Raw genomic sequence first — 20,224 nt, forward strand, 5'->3', positions numbered from 1 at the left:
TTTCCTTCTTTATAGTTTCTGTAAGATCATTAAAAAGACTTTTTAAAATAGATTAATGTAGGAGAATCTCCATCAATAGAATCTGATTGAGTCCTTAAAATACCAACTTCTTTCTTTAAAGAAAAGTAATGGTCATGTTTGTGTCAGTATTTAAACATAGGTATCACATATGTCTAGAGGACTGTGTTCCCATCTGGATATCTCATTGATTTAGGTATTATAAGAATTGCTAATTCAGTATGAAACCAAGCCTTATAATGATGGCACATCTGCCAATGACTTTCCCACATGAAAGGAACTCTGGAAAAAATAATCACTAAGAATGGAAATTGTATGTTACTTGAATAAGCTTTCTAGCCTTGGGGTGGATGTAATGATAATTATATGCATATTCATTATAGTTTTAAATGTAATTAAGTATAGATGATAAGCAGTACAACTAAATAAATTTATAATAGTTCATAGTTATTTTCTAAACAAATACAATATTGATTTTCAGTTACAGATTGTTATTTCTTTACAGCCATTTGTGATCTGCTAGCAGAGTTGATATTTAGCAATTTCCCACAATTCCATTCATTGTTTTATCATCTTCCAACCTTCCATATTCTGTACATACATATACTCTTTGAAAGAGGATACTCAATAAAGTCAGCCACAATCCAAATTCCTTTCTATATTATTATTTTAGACTACAAACTGGGTTAACATATATCGTTCCGCATCCATTATTGCTATTCTTAATTTCTCCTTGTCTGCCCATGCTCTTCCATGTTGGAAACATTTTAGTGGACCACACTCTTTGTCCCATAGGCATTACCCAAAAATGAGAGGGAATATGCAGTTGAAACAAGGGCTATTTGGAGAGTCTATTGTGAATTTAAACCTTAACAAGGAGAATCTAGGCAGGATTAAATGGAAAGTGACACATTATATCACTGAAAGAACAACCAACCCTATTACTGCAAAATTAGAGTGTTATATTCACTGTACAATATGACCTCATGTTCTGTCTATGTAATAAAACTCTATAACTAATTCTTACAAAATTAAATATTGCATTCAGTTTACATTGTCTGTGATATATATATATATATATATATATATATATATATATATATTTGTGTGCATGCGTGCAGTGGTATGCATGTACATCCATATGTTTATGTATGTGTTATGTGCACAAGACCGTGTGCCTTTCTGCATATGTTTGGCTGAATACCATACAGAGAAACCAGAAGAAGGTGTGTCAGGTCACTTTCTCTCCTTGTTGCTTTAAGGGAAGGTCTCTTCCTAAAACTCAAATTTCTCCTTTGGCATGGCATTCAGTAATCATCATTGTTTCTCTAGCTTCTGCTCCCCACAACTGAGATGATAGGCCTGTGTGAGATGAAGTCATCTGGAATTTAATGAGGGTACCTTAATCTGAATTCAGGTCTTCATTGTTGGAGAACAGGTGCTCTTAACTGATGAGCCATCTCTCCAACCTATTATTAGAAGTGTACCTGAATTTATTTTTTTCACAAATATTTCCCTGATGCCTTTCTACATTTCTTAATTGTGGAGGAATTCTTCTTCCTGTAAATCATGAAATTGGTGTTTATATGTATTCATTTGCTAGTTTTTACATTGTTACACTTCTTACTTAATTCCATTCACTACCATGCCCTATTGTAACTGATACATGTATCTCAACAAATTTTAGAATGTGTCAATAAAACAATACTTAGTGACTTAGCACTGGATAAGTGCTCAGAGAACATCAGACTGAAGTGCCCTGAAAATTGAAATAGTTTGGATTGCTTCCATGATTTATGGGTCAATTACTCTTGGGAGGTACATCAACTCTTGTAGGGTTAGCTTATATTCATTAACTAGAACTTAAGACTGATGTTAATTTTCATTCTTAAGTCAAGATACTACATTGATTTTTTGATCCCCTACCAAACTATGAACAATACTCTATATCTTTAGAAACTAATTACTAAAGTATGATGAACAATAACTTGTAAATTCATTAAATTATATACTTCCCTCTATTAGAGGGTAAGAACTCAGACAGGTTTGCAGGTAGACTACCCCTATACTGAAGTTCTGTCCTACACTTTCAGTAGAATCTTGGTCTGGCTGGTAGCTACAATTTCTTCTAAAATTCTATGAAAGTTCAAAGAGATTTCCTGTTCAGAGCCTGATTCTTAAATTCAACCAGACATAGTAGACAGAGTTAATATTTTAGAAGAATTGTACATCCCATATTTTGTACTAGCATTCTTTAGATAAGAGGCATTGGAATTCTGCATTAAATAATGAATAATATCTATGTCTATAATTTGTTGCCATGAATCTAGTATTTGAAATTCAAAGTAGACATAGTTATGTTTTATGTGTTGAAGCTACATTAAGAAAACTTATACAAAATTGCAAAAAGAAAACTAATATAATACTTCAATGATTATTTGGTTTATGCAATTTTAGAAATTGAGGAGGGTAAAATTCACATTCAAGGACAGCATTTATGTTTCAAACAATAGAGTTCACAAGTGACTTACAGACAGAGAAAATTACCACAGTTTCTGCCTTAGCTCATTACAGTCAGGTAGATGAGACAAAATGGAATTTCACAAAATAGGCCATGAAATGGGTGGCAAGCCAAGTACATATTACACTGGAAGTAGAATAAGCTGATAGTTGGTCAAGTGAAGGTCAAAGAAGACCCATGAACTTAAAGCATGAAGGTTACTAGGACTTTCAGGTAAGTAGGTTAATGAGCTTGGAAAGTAGGTTAGTGGAGTAAGTTTAATGTAGAAATTGATAAAGACTGCAGTATGTAGGTATGTATATAGTTAAAATTGCCTAAAGATACACACATAATAAGAATTGGCAATAAAGAGGCAAAGGGGTTGGCTCTGGGTTTGTAATCTGGGAAAATAAAAATCATGTTAGGAACTGAGAATGAATTAGCAGAGCATTCAGAAAACCTCTCACATAACAGACAGGAGAATATACTTCATATTTTGTGGGCCTTGATGTCTCTGAGGTGTTAGGAAAGCAGTCAGAATCTGTATGTAAATAATGAGTATGGCTATATTCCAACCAAAAATTTGTAAATAGAGCAATGCTTTTCTTTGGCAACTCAGACCTAATATAAATACTAAAATAATGACAAGGGGAGGAAGTGGGGCATAACTTAAGCAATGACCTTAAGTAGAGTAGCAGAGAAGTCATAGAGTTGGTGTTTTGGTTATTAACTCAGCTAAGCTTGAAAGGCAAAGAAACAAGAATTTTCACAGGTTATCAGATATGGACTGTAAAACTAGTAAAATCTTTTCTGACCACGTTAGCTTCCTAAAAGACATAAGAAAGGAGGTTACCATTAATGAGCAAAAATTATGAAGTAAGTTTTCAGTATTAAGACAAGGAGAATGAAACAATCTTACCTTGTATTTGAAAATAAATTAAGGTAAGGCAAGAGTATAAGTAATTACATTCTCCTAAAACACACAGCATTCAATTTAGAATGCTCCAGATACATAATTTTTGTTGTCTGTTATCTTTTATACATTTATAAAGCACCAACTAAAATGTATGCCAAATAGCAACATATTTTGACTCATATTTTAACTTTAATATTCAGAATTCTTATCATTCATCCTGTGGGATAATTGTATTGTTATAATAAACTAGAACAATATTTTCATGGCATATAAGTAGTCATGTCTTCTGTGGAAACACTTCTCAACTCTATTAAATACTGCCCTCATTAGCATCTGTGCAACATGTTCCTGTCACCTACTGTCTTGTGCATTTATCACAATGAATCTGAATTTACTTGGAGGGTTGGGTAACTTGTGCTTCAATGATGTATTTCTTCAGGAAGAACTCAAGCATAATGAAATATGTTATGTCCAGTATTTCTAAAATATTTTTCCACCAACGAAAGTGAATTATTGAGGTAGAATATATACACATTGATTTTATGCAGCTTACTCATGGATTGGCAAATCAAAACAAGTTTCCAAAGATAGAAAATCAATTGATGTGTCAGACAGAGAAGACATGGATAAGGAAATGAACCTGCACACTGACACTTTTCCTCTTGAAATAATTTAATTTTCCAGAATTTGAACAGACTGATTATGTGAACATAGTAATATGCTAACAAGAAGAAAACTGTGCACCAGTATTATACATTAAATTTGTTACCAGTTCTTACAATAAATGTAAACCAGTATGTTTTTAAGAAAATAGATGTAACTTCCTCCTCGAGCCAATTATAATAAGTATTATGTTTAATTTGAATAGTTTTATGTGGACAATTTGATATAGAGTCCTTTTTTCCCCTACAGAATTGTTACCCAGTTGTCAGCAGTTGAATTGCCAGTTCAAATGTGCAATGGTCAGAAATGCTACAAGATGTTATTGTGAGGATGGATTTGAAGTAACAGGAGATGGGAGAAGCTGTAAAGGCAAGTATGAACTGTGACTGTCTTTGCATTGGTTGGCACGCCATTATTGCATGCAAGCATATAAAATAAGCAGATTAGGAATTTGGAAGCTGGATTTTGCCTCACTCTCTTGAGGCTTCAGATCCTCTTTATCAAGATTCATGTATTCGGACATGAGGACATGATAAACAAAGTCTGTTTCCCTGTGCCACGAACACATAGAGAACTGGAAATGAAGTCACACAATCCCTTTCAAGAGCAATCTTGTTCACTACAGACTGCCAAATAGGCCCTAGTGCTTTAATTGCTTTGCTACTTCACAATAATACCATGGACCAAGTTTGTTCCTTGACACACCAAGTACAGTCCAAAGTTGGCACTATTTAATACAGGCTTCCTTGATAAAAGTCAAATAAGGGCTGCCATTCTAAATATTTACAATTTTTCTCATTCTTTTCTTAAAATGTAAAAGTTAACATTACCCATAAGGTATAAACATTATATATGCATTTGTACCAATTTTCTATTTATATTGTAAGAATAATACAATTTGGAAATAAGAACAGTAATATTTTAGTCTTCTTCTACCAAACTAGATTAAACGATTTTTACTTCATAGTTGGTTTATAGCTATCATATTGCTGTCATAGAGTAGACATGTCATTAAAGAAGTTAATGATGACTATGTATGCAGTAGTATTTAAAATTTTAGGTCAGTACTTTAGAGTTTGACAATTTATTAATACTTCAGTAATCAATACATATATGGACTTTCCAATTATTTGTATTTTTTAAATTCTAGTTTAAAGACCTAGACCTCAGTAGTGCTAAGCTGGCCTAGCATGTGTGAGTCACTGGCTCCAGCTATCAAAAGTATTAAGTGCTTTAGATTTTGTGAACACATTTCAGCAAATCGTCATGCTCCAAAATGATTAATTTGGAACACTGAAATAATTTCAGTCATTGCTCTGTTATGTTGACTTATAGCAGAGTATGTTACATGTATTATATTTACCTATTTATAAATATAGTAGGCTGTGTGCATTTACACAGTACTTAGTATATGCATATACACACCCATATGCTTAATATGTTAATATACACATAAGATATATTTATAAATTATCTAAATATAATACATTATAAGGAACAGAGAATAACTATTGTTTAAACAACAAATAAAAATATGCTACAAATAATTTTGTTTTTAAGTAATTTTGTTAGCTGATTATCTTACCACTTTTGCCTTAATACAGAATTTTATCTTATTTTTAATTAATTTATTTACTTCCCCAATGCTACCCTACTCCCAGCATTCCCACCATAGAGTCCATCTTTTTGGCTCTGGGAGGGTGGGGCCCACCCTGGTACATCAAATATCTGTAGGATTAGGTCTCACTGAGGCAGGACAAGGCAGCCCACTGCTACCTGGGTTATCAGTCACTGTGCATGCTCTTTGGTTGGGCTCTCACAGTCTGAGAGCTCCCAGGGGTCCAAGCTAGTTGACACTGTTGTTTTTTCTGTGGGGTTCCTATCTGCTTCAGAGAAACATACTGACAGGCAGGCATGGAGTTCCAAATGAGAGCTCATATCTTACACCGTAAGAGAAACTTAAGAAATCAAATGCAAATTGTATGAATCTTGTAAACATCGATGTTCTCAATGACAAAAATGTTAAATTTCATATTTCATTCATCATTCATTTAAAAAATGCTTCTCAAATAGCTTCCCAAATGCTTCTCAATAGCAAAAATTCAAATGACTAATGCTATGGAGGGCAATCCAACTAGGGTAATGTATCCAAAAGAAGGCAACAAGATCTTTTCCCTACATTCAATAGAGGGATAATATCCAAAGTATGCAAAGAACTCAAGAAGTTAGACTCCAGAGAATCAGGTAACCCTATTAAAATATGGAGTACAGTGCTAAACAAAGAATTCTCAAGTGAGGAATATCAAATGACATCTAAAGAAATGTTCAGGATCCTTAGTCATCAGGGGAATGCAAATCAAAGAAACCTCGAGATTCCATCTCATGTTAGTCAGAATGGCTAAGATCAAAAGCTCAGGTGACAACAAATACTGGTAAGGATGTGGAGAAACTGGAACCACCCCTCCACTGTCAGTTGGTTGCAGGCTGGTACAACCACTCCTGAAATCAGTCTTCAGATTCCTCAGAAAATGAGACAAAATACTACTTGAGGACCCAGTTATAGCACTCCTGGGCATATACCTGAAAAATAATCCAACACGTGACAAGGACACATGCTCCACTATGTTCATAGCAGCCTTATTTATAATAGACAGAAGCTGGAAAGAACCCACGTGTCCCTCAACAGAGGAATGAGTATAGAAAATGTGGTACATCTGCACAATGGAGTACTACTCAGCTATCAAAAACAATGACTTCGTGAAATTCATAGGCAAATGGATGTAACTAGAAAATATTGTCCTGAGTAAGGTTCCCCAATCACAAAAAGCACACATGGTATGCACTCATTGATAAATAGATATGAGCCCAAAATCTCAGAATACTGAAGATACAATTTACAAGCCACATGAAGCTCAAGAAAGAAGAACAAAGTGTGGATGCTTTAGTCCTTCTTATAAGGGGGACAAAATTACTAACAGGAGGAAACATTGAGACAAAGTATGGAGCAGAGACTGAAGGAAAGGCCATCCAGAGACTGGCCCACCTGAGGATTCATCCCATGTGTAACCACCAAACCCAGTCAGTATTGCTGATGCCAAGAAGTGCTTGCTGAAAGGCTCTGCCAGACCCTTACTGATAAAGATGAGGATGCTTGCAGCTAACCACTGAACTTAGCACAGGGACCCCAAAGTAGGAGTTAGAGAAATGATTGAAGGAGTTAGAGTGGTTTGCAACTCCATAGGAAGAACAACAATATCAATCAACCAGATCCCCCAGAACTCCCAGGGACTAATCCACCAACCAAAGAGTACACATGGAGGGATCCATGGCTCCAGTGCATATGTAACAGAGGATGGCCTTGTCAGGCACCAATAGCAGGAAAGGTCTTTGGTCGTGTGAAGGCTTGTTTCCCTGTTGTAGGGGCATGCCATGGTGGAGAGGAAGGAGGGAGTACAAGGGTAGGCAGGGGAGCACCTTCATAGAAGCAGAGAGAGGAAGTATGGAATAAGAGGTTTCCAGAGGGGAAACTAAGAAAGGGTAGTACATTTGAAATGTAAATAAATATCTGATATAAGAAAGGAAAAGAAAACAAACAAACAAATAAATAAAAAAGTCACCAGACTCAGAATCAACTGAATAGGGGATTTACAGGGAAACGATGCTGCACATTTTCTACATATGTGCAGAGGGCCTTAGTCCAGCCCCTCTGTGCTCTTTGGCTGGTCGTTTAGTCTTTAAAAGCTGTCATGAGCCCAGTTTAGTTGATTCTAGAGATCTTGTGGTATCTATTTCCCCTCCAGTTCACTCAATTCTTCCTCTCATTCTTCTCTAAGACACACAGAGCTCCTCCTGATGTTTGGACGTGGGTCTCTGTATTTGTTTCCATGAGCTGCTGGATGAGGACTCTCACAGGACAGTTATGTTAGGCTCCAATCTGCAAGCATAGCAGAGTATCATTAGTAGTGTCAGTGATTGGTTCTCTTCCATAGGATGGGTCTTATTTGAGTTGCTGTTGGGTGGTAATCCCCTCAATCTCTGTCTTTCTCCATGTCCATTTTGTGGGCAGGACACATTTTGGGTAAAGGGCTTTGTGGGTGTGTTGTTGAGCCACTCTGCGTATTGAAAGTCCTGCCTGGCTACAGGAGCTGGCCACATCAGTCTCTATATCTCTCACTGGTAGGAGTCTCAGTTAGGGTCAACCACATAGACTTCTGTGAGACTCCCCAATGCCAAACCACTGTCATGCCTAGAGATGCATTCCCACATTGATTTCCATTTTTCTCTCAGTCCTCTCTCCTCCTAACACAGCTGATCTCCACTCCTGTTCCAGTTGCTTCCCTCTGTCTACCTCTGATGTCTATTTTATTTCCACATCTGACTAAGATTCAAACATCCTCCCTTGGTTTCTCCATGCTACTTAGCTTTTTGAGTCTGTGTACTGCAACATAGTCATCTTGTACTTGATGTTCTAATATCCACTTATGAGTACATACCATGCATGTCTTTCTAGGTCTGAGTTTCCTCACTCAGGATAGTTAATAGTTGTATAGTATTCCATTGTTTAAATGTACTACATTTTCATTATCCATTCTTTGGTTGAGGGATATCTAGGTTGTTTCCAGATTCTGAGTATTACAAATAAAACTGTTATTTGAGCAAATGTTCTTGTGGTATTGTGGAACTTTATTTTTTAGATATATGTCCAATTGTAGTGAAGCTGGGTCTTAAGGTAGATCTATTTCTAATTTTTTGAGAAACTGACGAATTGATTTCCAAAGTGGTTGTATGTATTTGAATTCTTACCAGCAATGGAGGAGTGTTTTTTGCTACACATTGTTGCCAGTATATGCTATCACTTGAGTTTGTTATTTTTCATGCTGAGCACTATAGGATGGGATTTTGGAGTAGGTTTGATTTGTATTACCCAGCTAAGAATCCTGAACATTTCCTTCAGTGTTCCCAACCACCTGATATTCTGTTAAGAATTCTCTGTTTAGTTGTGTACCCCATTTTTAATTGGGTTTGTAGTTGAGTGTCTAATTTTTTTAGTACTTTATTTCTTTTGAGTATTTGTGCTCTGTTGGATATAGAGCTAGTGAAGAGCCTACCCATTCTGTAAGCTGCAGTTGTGTCCTATTGAGGGTGTCCTTTGCCTAATAGAAGCCTTTCAGTTTCATGAGGTCCGTTTTACTAATTGTTGACCTTAGTGACTTGAGCTATTGGTATTTTGTTAGGAAGTTGTCTCCTGTAACACTATACTCAAGGCTTTCCCCTACTTTCTGTTCGATCAGATTTAGTATCTCTAGTTTTATGTTGAGGTTTTTGATCCACGTGGACTTGTATTATGTGCACCATGATCGATCTATTTACATTCTTCTACATGCTATCTACAGATTCAATACAATTCCCATCAAAATTCCAAGCAATTCTTTGCAGACATTGAAAGAGCAATTCCTAGCTTCGTATGGAAAAATAAGAAGTATAATAAAAACAATCCTGTACAGTAAAAGGATTTATGGACTTATCACCATGCCTGATTTTAAACTACACAATAGAGAGTAATAGTAATAAAAATCTTATGATATTGATCAACAGTTGATCAATAGAGTAAGATCAAAGACTTGGAAATAAAGCCATACACCTACAGATACTTGATGTTTCACAAAGAAACTAAAACCATACAATAGAACAAAGAAAGAAAAGAAAAAGAAAAAACAAGCATTTTCAACAAATGGTGCATATCTAAGGATCTTTAACCTACTAACTAATGGCAAAAGTTCAGCCACATTGAGTTTCTTCTGTTGAAAAAAGAGACAAAAGCAATATGTGCTGATTGTACTTGAAGTAGCTCTTAGAAAGTGGGTTCCTTTTTATTTTCCTTCAACTCTTTGGTTGCCACATATGATGATCATTCGTCTCTATTCAACTGTATCTCCAGACAATTTCTTGTCTTTGTAGGATAAAAGAACGTAACATATCAGAAATGGCATGCATCTTCTTCTGCAGCCAGGTTGGTGGAGTTGTGTAAGTGTCACAGCAATAGATGCTACCTAGGTTAAAAGAACAAAGGAAATCATTAATCACAATTCTCTCCTGATTAACATATCATATCAATAAAACTAAAATAGAAACCAATAATATTAAAGTTGGAAATGTTTATGAACTTAAGCAAGCATCATTACTGCAACCAAGGGGTGAACTTTTACAAATGCAAAGCTAAATTTCTTTCAGCATTACTGTAGATAAGGCTCCAAACACTCTTCTTTCTATTTCCCAAAGTACTTACTTTGATGAGCCATCCATGACTTCAGGTTATTATAGGACTATAAAAAAATCCAAAGTCAGAGCAAAGAATTCCATATAGGTTAATTCTTTCCCAATTTAAATAGCTCCTTATGCTACACTGCAGTGTTTTTCTTTCCCTCTTTCCCTTATTAAATTCCTTTATTAGCTTCGGATTTCCCAGAAGTCAACCCCGAAGCAAGAATTCCAATAAAAGATTCTTGTTTTCTTTTTATTTTTCTATCTTCTCTCCTTTTTCTTACTTCCCATTCTCTTCTCTATTTCTTCCTTCCATACCTTCTCACTCCCTCCTTCTCCCCTTCCTTGTATTATCATCATAGTAGTGATAAAGATTGTTAATATTTGAAGGATTAATATATACATAGAAAATTCTGATTGAAGCTTAAATGTATGGCAAAATCGTGGAGGAAGAGGGACAAAGAACCTGGACATTTAGCACTGTCATTCTTGGGAGTAAATATTTTCATATTGGAGGTGAGATCATCTCTCCTGGAACTTTGCAGGCTTTTCTTTCTGCTGGAAATTCTCAAGGGAAAGAGAGTCAGGTAGTCACAGAGCATGCCTTGTGAAATTGCACTGAAAGACCTTTGGAAAGCAAGCACTTATAATCTGATACAGGTCCCTTGAGAGTCTCTCTCTAAATTATCCTGAGGAATTATTTGTTTTCCAACAGTGGGGTGTTTAAATTCATTTCCTTCATCTTTGACCGTTAGAATTACATTTCTCAACACGGATGTTTATAGGTACCATTGGTACAAATTAAATCACTTGGTCTCCTTACTTCTCCTTAATTATATTTAAATACATCAGTGGTGTTATTAATTCTCATAGACCTAACTTTACATATTCACTTTTTTCATTTTCATATTTATTCATCCCATCTCATGTATTAATTAATGTTCCCTTCAGTTTCCACCCTTCTTGCTTATCTTGAAAAAACTGTTTCTTTGCTGCCTATGGAGTCAAACCACAAGCTCACATTCCTCTACATTAAAAAAAAGTTAGAAGAAGAGGGAAAGGGGGGCAGGATCAGATGTGGGAGGAGATGGGCGAGAGGTACAGAAGGTTAGGAAATTGAATGGAGGTGTGTAGCAGTAGGGCATGGGGAACTGAGGGTAGCCACTAGAAAATCCCAGATGCCAGGAAAGCAAGAGATTCCCAGGACTCAACAAGGATGACATTAGCCAAAATATCCAACAAAGGGGAGAGAGAACCTGTAGAGAACATATCCAGAGGTTAGGCATGGCCCATGGTTGATGGATGGGGTTACCCACTCATCTGAAAAATATTAACCCACAATTGCTCCTGTCTAAAGGAAATGCAGAGACAAAGTGGGGCAAAGACTGAAGGAAAGGCCATCCTGAGGCTGCTCCACCTGCAGATACATTCCCATCTGCAGACACCAAATCCAGACACTATAGCTGAATGGAGCCTGGTGTGGCTGTCCCCTGCGAGACTCTGGCAGTCTGACCAATACAGATATGGATGCTTGCAGCCAACCATAGGACTGAACATGGGAACCTCAATAGAGAAGCTGGGGATGGACTAAAGGAGCTTAAGGGGTTTGCAACCCCATAGTTTTCTGAAATATTCAATTAGCATTCTAGCTTAGTTTCTACATTCATCAATCCACCTGTAACCCAAATCTATTTAGTTTTCATAAACAAATATCATTTCCTGGCTCCTTTCTAATTAATCTCTTCTAAATGCTTTATTCAGTATGGACAACCATCTGAGCATACAAATTGCCTCATTATCGGGACTACAATTTACCAGTTCTCTTACAAACACTTGCATCACTTGACTCCTTCACATGAAGTCCCCATGTCATCAATGCCTGCTAGAACCTGCAGAGTCTAATGCTAGTGTACGTTTCAGGGATTAAGGAAATTATGATATTTCTTATACTCAATTTATTCTGAAAATTTCTTTTTATTGACAATAGATTATTTTATAAAATATATTTATTTCTTTTCTTTTACTCCAAATCTACCATTTTCCGTACTTTTCACACACCTTTTCTTTCACTCTTTTGTAAAACAAATTGGCATGTGAAAATAATAAAATAAGATAAAATAAATAGACACAACAAAATAGAGCAAAAGAAACACACATGTGAGACAAAGAACCAAAAAAAAGCAGAAGAAATACATACAGAGATACACACATGGGCATACACCCCCCCACACACACACACATATGCTATACAAACAAAATTAGAAATCATGAAAGATACGGAAAAGATCTGTAGGACTGTACAAGGTTTAGGGGATCCCAGAAAAAATGTGTTATGAGACAAATATCCTCTACAATGAGCACTGAGCATTTTTTGGGCTTCCCATATACCACTAGATATGCAACCGTCACTTAAAGTTTCACTTAAGTGTGGTTTCTATCTCTAGTGCGAATTCACTGGAGAAATAAAACTTTGCTTTTACTTTGAAGACATTTATCAATTGCAATAATGGATGTAGAGCAAAGTCTTGAAGCTTGGACAAATAGATCAGCAGATGATAGCATTTTTTTTGCACAAATCTGAAACCTATTGATGAGTCCCTATAACCCATAAAAACAAATGTTGGAAAGAACCTACTACGTAAGTTGTCCTCTTACCTCCACATGTGTGTCATGGTTTCACATGTACTCATATACATCTCAGACATACAGACACAACAATATCAAATAGGAAATATCAAAATAAAGTGTTAAACATATAAAAATGATATTTTTATTCTGTTTCAATACACCTTTAATAGTTTTTCCTTTTCAAAATAATGAAGACTGTTTACATGGTTTGGTTCAAAAATCATACTTAATATTCAGATTAAAAACCCTCTACTAGTTTAATTCTTAGATAAAAAAGTGAAACATTAATTTCTTTACATACTGGAATTATTCAAAAATATTTATTAGAGTGTATTTTAAAGCATTAAAAAACACTAGTATATACGTGGCTAACATGATCAACACAACTAAAGTCAGTATCCTTTTACATACACAAATAATTTTATACTAAATATAATCTTCTAACTTAATTATTAAGACAACAATGAACTTGAAAAATTTTCAAGTAATTTTTTTGGAATAATCTCACCTTTTAAAACAATTGTCTATTTGAAAATAAGACATAAATTTTCAATAAAAATTCAAGTGTCCAATCATAAATTTCCTAAGAAATGACACTAATTTTTTTCTTTCAGATCAAGATGAATGTAGCATTTATGGTACTTGCAGCCAGACCTGCAAGAATACATACGGATCCTACATTTGCAGTTGTGTGGAAGGCTACATAATGCAGTCAGACAACAGATCTTGCAAGGTCAAAAATGGTAAGCTATAGTCTTTCTTCTTCCAGAGCCTTTCTTTAATTCCTTTTCATAGTTCTTTCTTTGCAGTGTGGTGTAGCCATGTGGACTAGGGCAAGATCATGTTTACACATTGATATGTGTTAGAAACTCAAAGCAATACTTTTGACAGTTGTCATTCATACAAGATCCATTCAATTGGAGAAATGTCTAATTAGAAAATGGGTGGAGTATTGGATCTTAACTGCCAATTCTTTACTGAATAATATAATATAAGTCTGTTCTGGGAGCTTTTGCCTTGAGTCTAAAATTTCTACTCCACATGTAACATAGACTCCTAAAACCTAGCTCACTTCTCTTTTACTGAAAATCTGTTATTACCTTCTTCCCTTCCTGAGAGTATGAGAGCTACTGGAAGGATTGAGGACCTAACATTTTAACTTACCATTTGACTTTCCAATCCCATGCCTCTGCCCCTGTCCTTTCTCCTCCCTCTCCTGTTGTCTATCTCTGAAATTGTTTTCCTTCTTCAACTGTACTGGTCTTGCCTTGAGTCGTTCCACATTCCAGCCTGTGATGCTCTTGGCTATCCAAATCATGTGGCTCCTCCATTTTCTTACAAGGCTCTGCCACAAGGTTAACATTCAAAGGGATGTTCCATGAAGACTCTGTTTAAAGGTGTATGCTCTCAAACATTATCTATTTTAATGTGTGTGTGTGTGTGTGTGTGTGTGTGTGTGTGGTCTATATGCTTTCCCAGCATCACTGACCTACGACTTGAGGTTAATTCAGTTTAGTGTCAATTTTCTTTCTTACTTACTATATGATTTACCATTTATCTTTCTAATTTCAGAGATAGGAAAGGAAAGTAAACATAAATGGAAGGGCAGAAAAAGAAATGATGGGGAGATGTAGGGGTACAAATGAAAAATATTAATTTATTCTTCAAAACAAAATTATAAAATTAACATATCAATCTTTTGATGTTGAAATTTGATGTTTAAAAATGCTTCTTTTTTATTGCTTCTTGCAGCCCAATAAGCTCTAAGTTTCTACATTGCTTTCAGTAGGAATTAAATCCTTGGTAAATATTGTTTATCAAGTATCTTGGGGATATACTAGAAACAACAAGATACTGTCATCTTATGCTGCTGAATTAGCTCGGGAATATTATAGACAATATTTCACCTAGGCTGATTAATTCCTCTTAAGTCTGTTTTCATATAAAGTATTTCAGATAATGAGAAAGGAATGACTGCCCTCCCACCTCTCTTGAGCCTTTATTAGGAAGTACTAAATTATGAGAGGGAAATGTGAAACTCAGTAAGTTGCTGCTGCTTCTTTTATAGACCTCATAACGTGTTTTGCCATGTCTTTGAGATAGTATGCAAATTATTTTTAAAAAATGTGTATTCAAATCATAAAGAGAACCTCATTCAATATTTGGGATTTTTGTCCTTTGAATTATCAACTTCATATACAAGGTTCTAATTATTTTGGTGTGTTAATTTAGATCTTTAAAACCATTAAGCCATGTTCTGTGTTGATTTCATTTAAGAGTCCTGATTCAACATATTAATATACTGTATTATGCTGTCTCTATTGAGTCACACAATATTAAAGATACTGAGGGGGAATGAAATGTCACAAATCTGACTCATGAAAACACTGCTCCCCTTTCTACAGAAGAAGCTTATCTGACAGTAATAGGATGTGACTGGAGAAGGGTGGTACATGGTAATGTCACACTGTATCAAGGAAAGGTGATGACTCTGGAGCTGATAATGGAATATACAAATCACCTCTGTGCCCTTAGCTTGAAGACAATATCTGCCTACAGAGTTTGAAAAATAAACAGTTGCTATGGAGATAGGGTTCTGACTTAAAATTTGAAGGAAATGAACTACTAATGATATGGTCCTAAGTCTGTATGAAAGGGCAACTACTTTTGAAGGTCACCTGAATATTTGATTCCATACATTTGCACAATTCAGGAAAAAAAATCAGTCTGTTTTAGTTTTCTCACTTTTATGGCACATGAGCCAAAGAAAACAGTTGTTTTTGGTTATACATACACTTCAAGTTAATGCCCAACTTTAAGAAAAATATTGTGAAACATTTTCCAGAGATTAGGGAAATATACAACTATCAAGGCCAAATGATGAAGAGCTTAGCTAGAACCAGACTAAGGAGGAGGGTGTTACAGAGAACTGTATTTCACAGTGCTGTGTCCCACTTTTCCACAAGACTGCCTGAGCTTCACCTCATGTTTGGTTCTAAGTCTCTGTGTCTGCCTCCATTAGCTGCTGGATGAAGCACCTTAGGAGACAGTTATACTATGTTCCTGTCTGCAAACATAGCAGAGCATAATTAGTAGTGTCAGAGGTTGTATCTCTCCCATGGGATGAGTCTCAAGTTGGGCCAGTCATTGGTTGGCCATTCCTCAGTCTCTGCTCCACCTTTATCCCTGCATGTCTTGTAGGTAGGACAAACTTTGCATTGAAGGTTTGTCTGGTGGGTGGGTTGATGTCTCCCTCCTTCCTGGATAGAACATACAGCCACTTCAGTCTCTTTTCCTCCCAGTGGTAGAAATATCAGCTAGGGTCACTCCCATAGACTTTTGTAGATTCCCTTCCTCCCAGGTCTCCAGCTAGCACCAGAGACGCCCCCCTCTGATTTCCATTCTCACTGCCAGCCCTCTTTTGCTCCTCTCTCCCTCAACTGATCCCCATCATCATTCCTCTACTCATGCCCACTCCCACCCAGTTTCCTCTCTCCAGCCACCTCTGATAGTCCCCTTCTGAGTGAGATTCACACTTCCTCCCTTGGGCCCTCCTTATCACCCTGTTTCTTTAGGTCTGTGGAATTTAGCATTGGAGAGTGGGTGATAGAATTGCATGGGCTTGAAAAGACAGGGACACAAAAAGAAGACCTACAGAGTCAACTAACATGAGCCCATGGAGTCTCGGAGACTGAACAACCAGCCAAAGAGCATACAGAGGCTGGCCTGAGGCCCCCTCCACATTTGTAGCAGATGTGCAGTTTGGTCTTCATGTGGGTTCCTAACAATTGGAGTTGGGAATGTCTGACTCTCTTGCCTGCCATTTAAATCCCTTCTCCTACCTGGACTGTCTGGTTGGGGGAGAGGATGTGTTTAGTTCTTCTGGGACCAGGATGGAGTGATATTCAATAAGGGCTTCCCCTTCTCAGAGGCAAAGGGCAGGAAGCAGTGGGCAGCAGGGTTTTGGGATTTGTATGGGTGGGACTGAGAGAAGAGGAGAAGGGTCCTGTGATTGGGATGTTAAGTGAATAAAAAGATTATTATGGAAAGAAAAATAAGAAGAGAGAGAATGCTCTGGAAGACAGAGTTTCTTCATAGGTACATGCAGTTAAGTGTCTTTCAAGATTCTTATAAAGGTGCTAAAGTTTCAATATGAATTAATGTTATAGCATTTTAACTAGTCACTCCAAGGCAAGCCTGTATAGTCCTATTTTCAAACGATAATAATTAGGTAAATTAATACATTTGATTGGTTATCTCATCTTTATAGCATCATACCTGGGCACAAGTAAAATTTACAAGCCTTAAGAACATCTTTCTAAAACATGCTTAATCAAGAGAGGGGGGAATCATAGGCTTTGTGATAAAGATGAAAGGGAACAATATTAAGCAAGAAGCTTAATTCAAGAAATGGAGGATTTACCCCAAACATTTTACATTCTGTGTCCATCTCGTTAAGTGTAACTATATGTAATTAAACATTTTAGACTTGAAAATTTTTATAGGCAAACCTCTGCAGTCATAACTTGGTACTGTTCAATACTTAACTCAAAAAGAAGGAATTTCTTTTTGAATTTACATTTGTAAAGTAACATCAGATGTGAAGATTGTAATAATACTGTATTACTAGACGAGTCATACTAAAAGTAAATGAGGTGAACTACTATTTATGACTACAATGCAATTTGCATTAAGAGCTAAAAATTGTCTAATCAAAGACTGAGCTCCAAACCATCATTTAGAGCTACCCAGTAAAATTTCCTGAATATTTTGATGTTTCATTTCGCAAATAGAATTTTGACGATGACTCGTTTGGTTTGAAATTTGAAATTTTACTTGCTACATGTATCTTTTTTGTTAAGTGATTTAAATTAACTTTGATATAAAAAGGTATAAATATGGGTTGGGGATTTGGCTCAGTGGAAGAGTGCTTGCCTAGTAAGCGCAAGGCCCTGGGTTCGGTCCCCAGCTCCGAAAAAAAGAAAAGAAAAAAAAAAGGTATAAATATGAGCAAACTTGAACTTAGGATATCAGGTGGGCTCACAAAATATCAATTCCAGCAATGGAGAAAGCGTAACAATATTTTTGATAAATTCAGCCTTGGTGGTCAGTTTGTTCAGTGTCCTAACCACTTTTTGAAAGCAGAAGCTTGAACAACAGAGTTCTACTGATTGTCCTGAAGCACCGGCAAGATTGAGAGCCCTACATTGATTTTATGTTTATTACCATGAAGGCAAAGTCTGGATGAGTATTCTTCTTTTAATGAGTGGGGCAGATAGAGACTTAGGAAATGTGTACTACTGACTGGCTTCAAGATTCTTTTGTTGCTCTTTAAAAATTATTATTTTGTATTTTTTCAAATTATAATACTATTACATAACTTCCCACTTAACCTTTTTTCTCTTTAGACCCTGCCACATCCCCCTTCTTGCTGGCTTTCAAATCCATGCCCTTTTCATGGTTTTTCAAATCATTAATTATCTGCTTCATATGTGAGATATGGTGTGTGTGTGTGTGTGTGTGTGTGTGTGTGTGTGTGTGTGTGTGTGTGTGTGGTATGTGTGATATGGTGTGGTGTGGTGTGTGGGTATGTGGTATGTGTGTGTGTGTGTGTGTGTGCGTGTGCGTTCTTAATTATATAACCGACTCAATCTGTATAGGTTAGCAGCACATATGTTTTCAAAGCTGACAAGGGAAGTGCTTGTCTTTTACTTTTGTTGTTCACTGACTTAGGGAAAAAACAAAAGAAGCTGGAATGAGATTAAAAAAAAAAAAAAGACATCGTTAGGTATGTGAAGTCTTATTTTAGTTTCCTGCAAGGAAGTGCATCACTAAACAGAGCTGAGAAAACATTATACCTATGCTCCGTGCTGTTTCCATCACTACGATATGGAAGAAAAAAGTAAGAGAGAAAGAAATTAAAACTGTAGCTTCACGTCTTCCAAATTAAAACCACGGAAATAATTTAACATCTCTTGATTCTGTAATAAGGTGTTTGTGGTTGGATAATTAAGCAGCATTGATATCAGGGCTGCCTCTGTTTCATGACCAGCAGGTGGGGTCCTGTAAAGGAGAGAATTGTCTCCCTCAGTGTTGCTTGCAGTTCAGTTATTAAAGCATTCTTCTAAAGTTAGTTTTAAAAACTCACACACATTAAAAGTTCCTTATGAAACTAATGACACAGACTACTGCATATCTCAAAAGAGCTTCTTGGGAAAGGTCAGTCGGTTGGTTCATTGTTGCATCTGGACTATTTGCTCCTTGAAAAGGTCCTTTTGGTGACCTGTATATATGATTGGCATTTGGTGACAAGATGAAATATGAAGTGTCCTTAGCCAGGAGTGATCCCAGTCAACTGCCAAAGAAAAGTAATTTGGTTTGTTGTTCCCTATGTGTCATACAAAACATATAATAAATAGCTAGTGACAGGAAAATTTCTCAGTACTTTGAAAAGATTATGCACTTGGTACATCTTCTATTGATGTGTCAGTGAATCAAGATGAGGGATATGATGGTGTTGAAACTAAATAAGAAGAGAAACAAAACCTTGGGTGCAACTGTAAAAAAAAAATTAGGTATTTTGCCATTTTGCCATATTATACAGGACTGACTATAATTTTAGAGTGGTATTGGCCTCAGGGTGGTTTGAGCCACATTGTCTTGGTTCCTTGGATATGACATCCCCACATTTCAGGAAACCCAGAAATGTTAGAAGGACTGTATGTAACCTAAGGAGTGTCTGCAGCAAATGAACTTTCCTCTCTCCAATGAAGCTTTGCTATGAGAAGCTCTACCCTGTGGAAATTCTAGAATTTGCCTACATGTCTGAAATCCTAAGTGGGTTGTCTCAACATAGAAGATGTTTCTTTAATATAAAGAATTATTTCGCTCTGCTCCCAGAACCCGTGGGAGAGAGACCTCACCGCCTGGTCAGGTGGGCACTCCTGAGGCTGCAGAGCAGAAGAGACCACCAACACTGCCTACCCCTGCCCACATCCCTGGCCCAAGAGGAAACTGTATAAGGCCTCTGGGCTCCCGTGGGAGAGGGCCCAGGATCAGCAGGACCCCTGCCTGAGACACAGCCGGAACCTGAAGGAAACAGACCGGATAAACAGTTCTCTGCACCCAAATCCCGTGGGAGGGAGAGCTAAGCCTTCAGAGAGGCAGACACGCCTGGGAAACCAGAAGAGACTGCTCTCTGCACACACATCTCGGATGCCAGAGGAAAACACCAGAGG

At 36.6% G+C, this 20,224-nt stretch overlaps 2 protein-coding genes across 2 annotated transcripts in view; both read left to right on the forward strand.

Annotated features, from left to right (window-relative positions):
* The window catches only part of LOC116900119 (low-density lipoprotein receptor-related protein 1B-like), a 190,933-nt gene extending 186,117 nt beyond the window's left edge, over positions 1-4,816 (forward strand). Inside the window, exon 3 of the mRNA XM_032901895.1 lies at positions 4,347-4,816. Coding sequence (XP_032757786.1) covers positions 4,347-4,483 — 137 coding nt within the window. The 3' untranslated portion in view covers positions 4,484-4,816. The remainder of the gene's footprint in view (positions 1-4,346) is intronic.
* Positions 4,817-10,786: 5,970 nt separating this feature from the next.
* The window catches only part of LOC116900137 (low-density lipoprotein receptor-related protein 1B-like), a 324,045-nt gene continuing 314,607 nt past the window's right edge, over positions 10,787-20,224 (forward strand). Inside the window, exons 1-2 of the mRNA XM_032901911.1 lie at positions 10,787-10,874; positions 13,601-13,729. Of these exons, the coding sequence (XP_032757802.1) occupies positions 10,787-10,874; positions 13,601-13,729 (217 nt within the window). The remainder of the gene's footprint in view (positions 10,875-13,600; positions 13,730-20,224) is intronic.

The sequence above is a fragment of the Rattus rattus genome, chromosome 5 (assembly GCF_011064425.1).
Source record: "Rattus rattus isolate New Zealand chromosome 5, Rrattus_CSIRO_v1, whole genome shotgun sequence".
Lineage (NCBI taxonomy): Eukaryota > Metazoa > Chordata > Mammalia > Rodentia > Muridae > Rattus > Rattus rattus.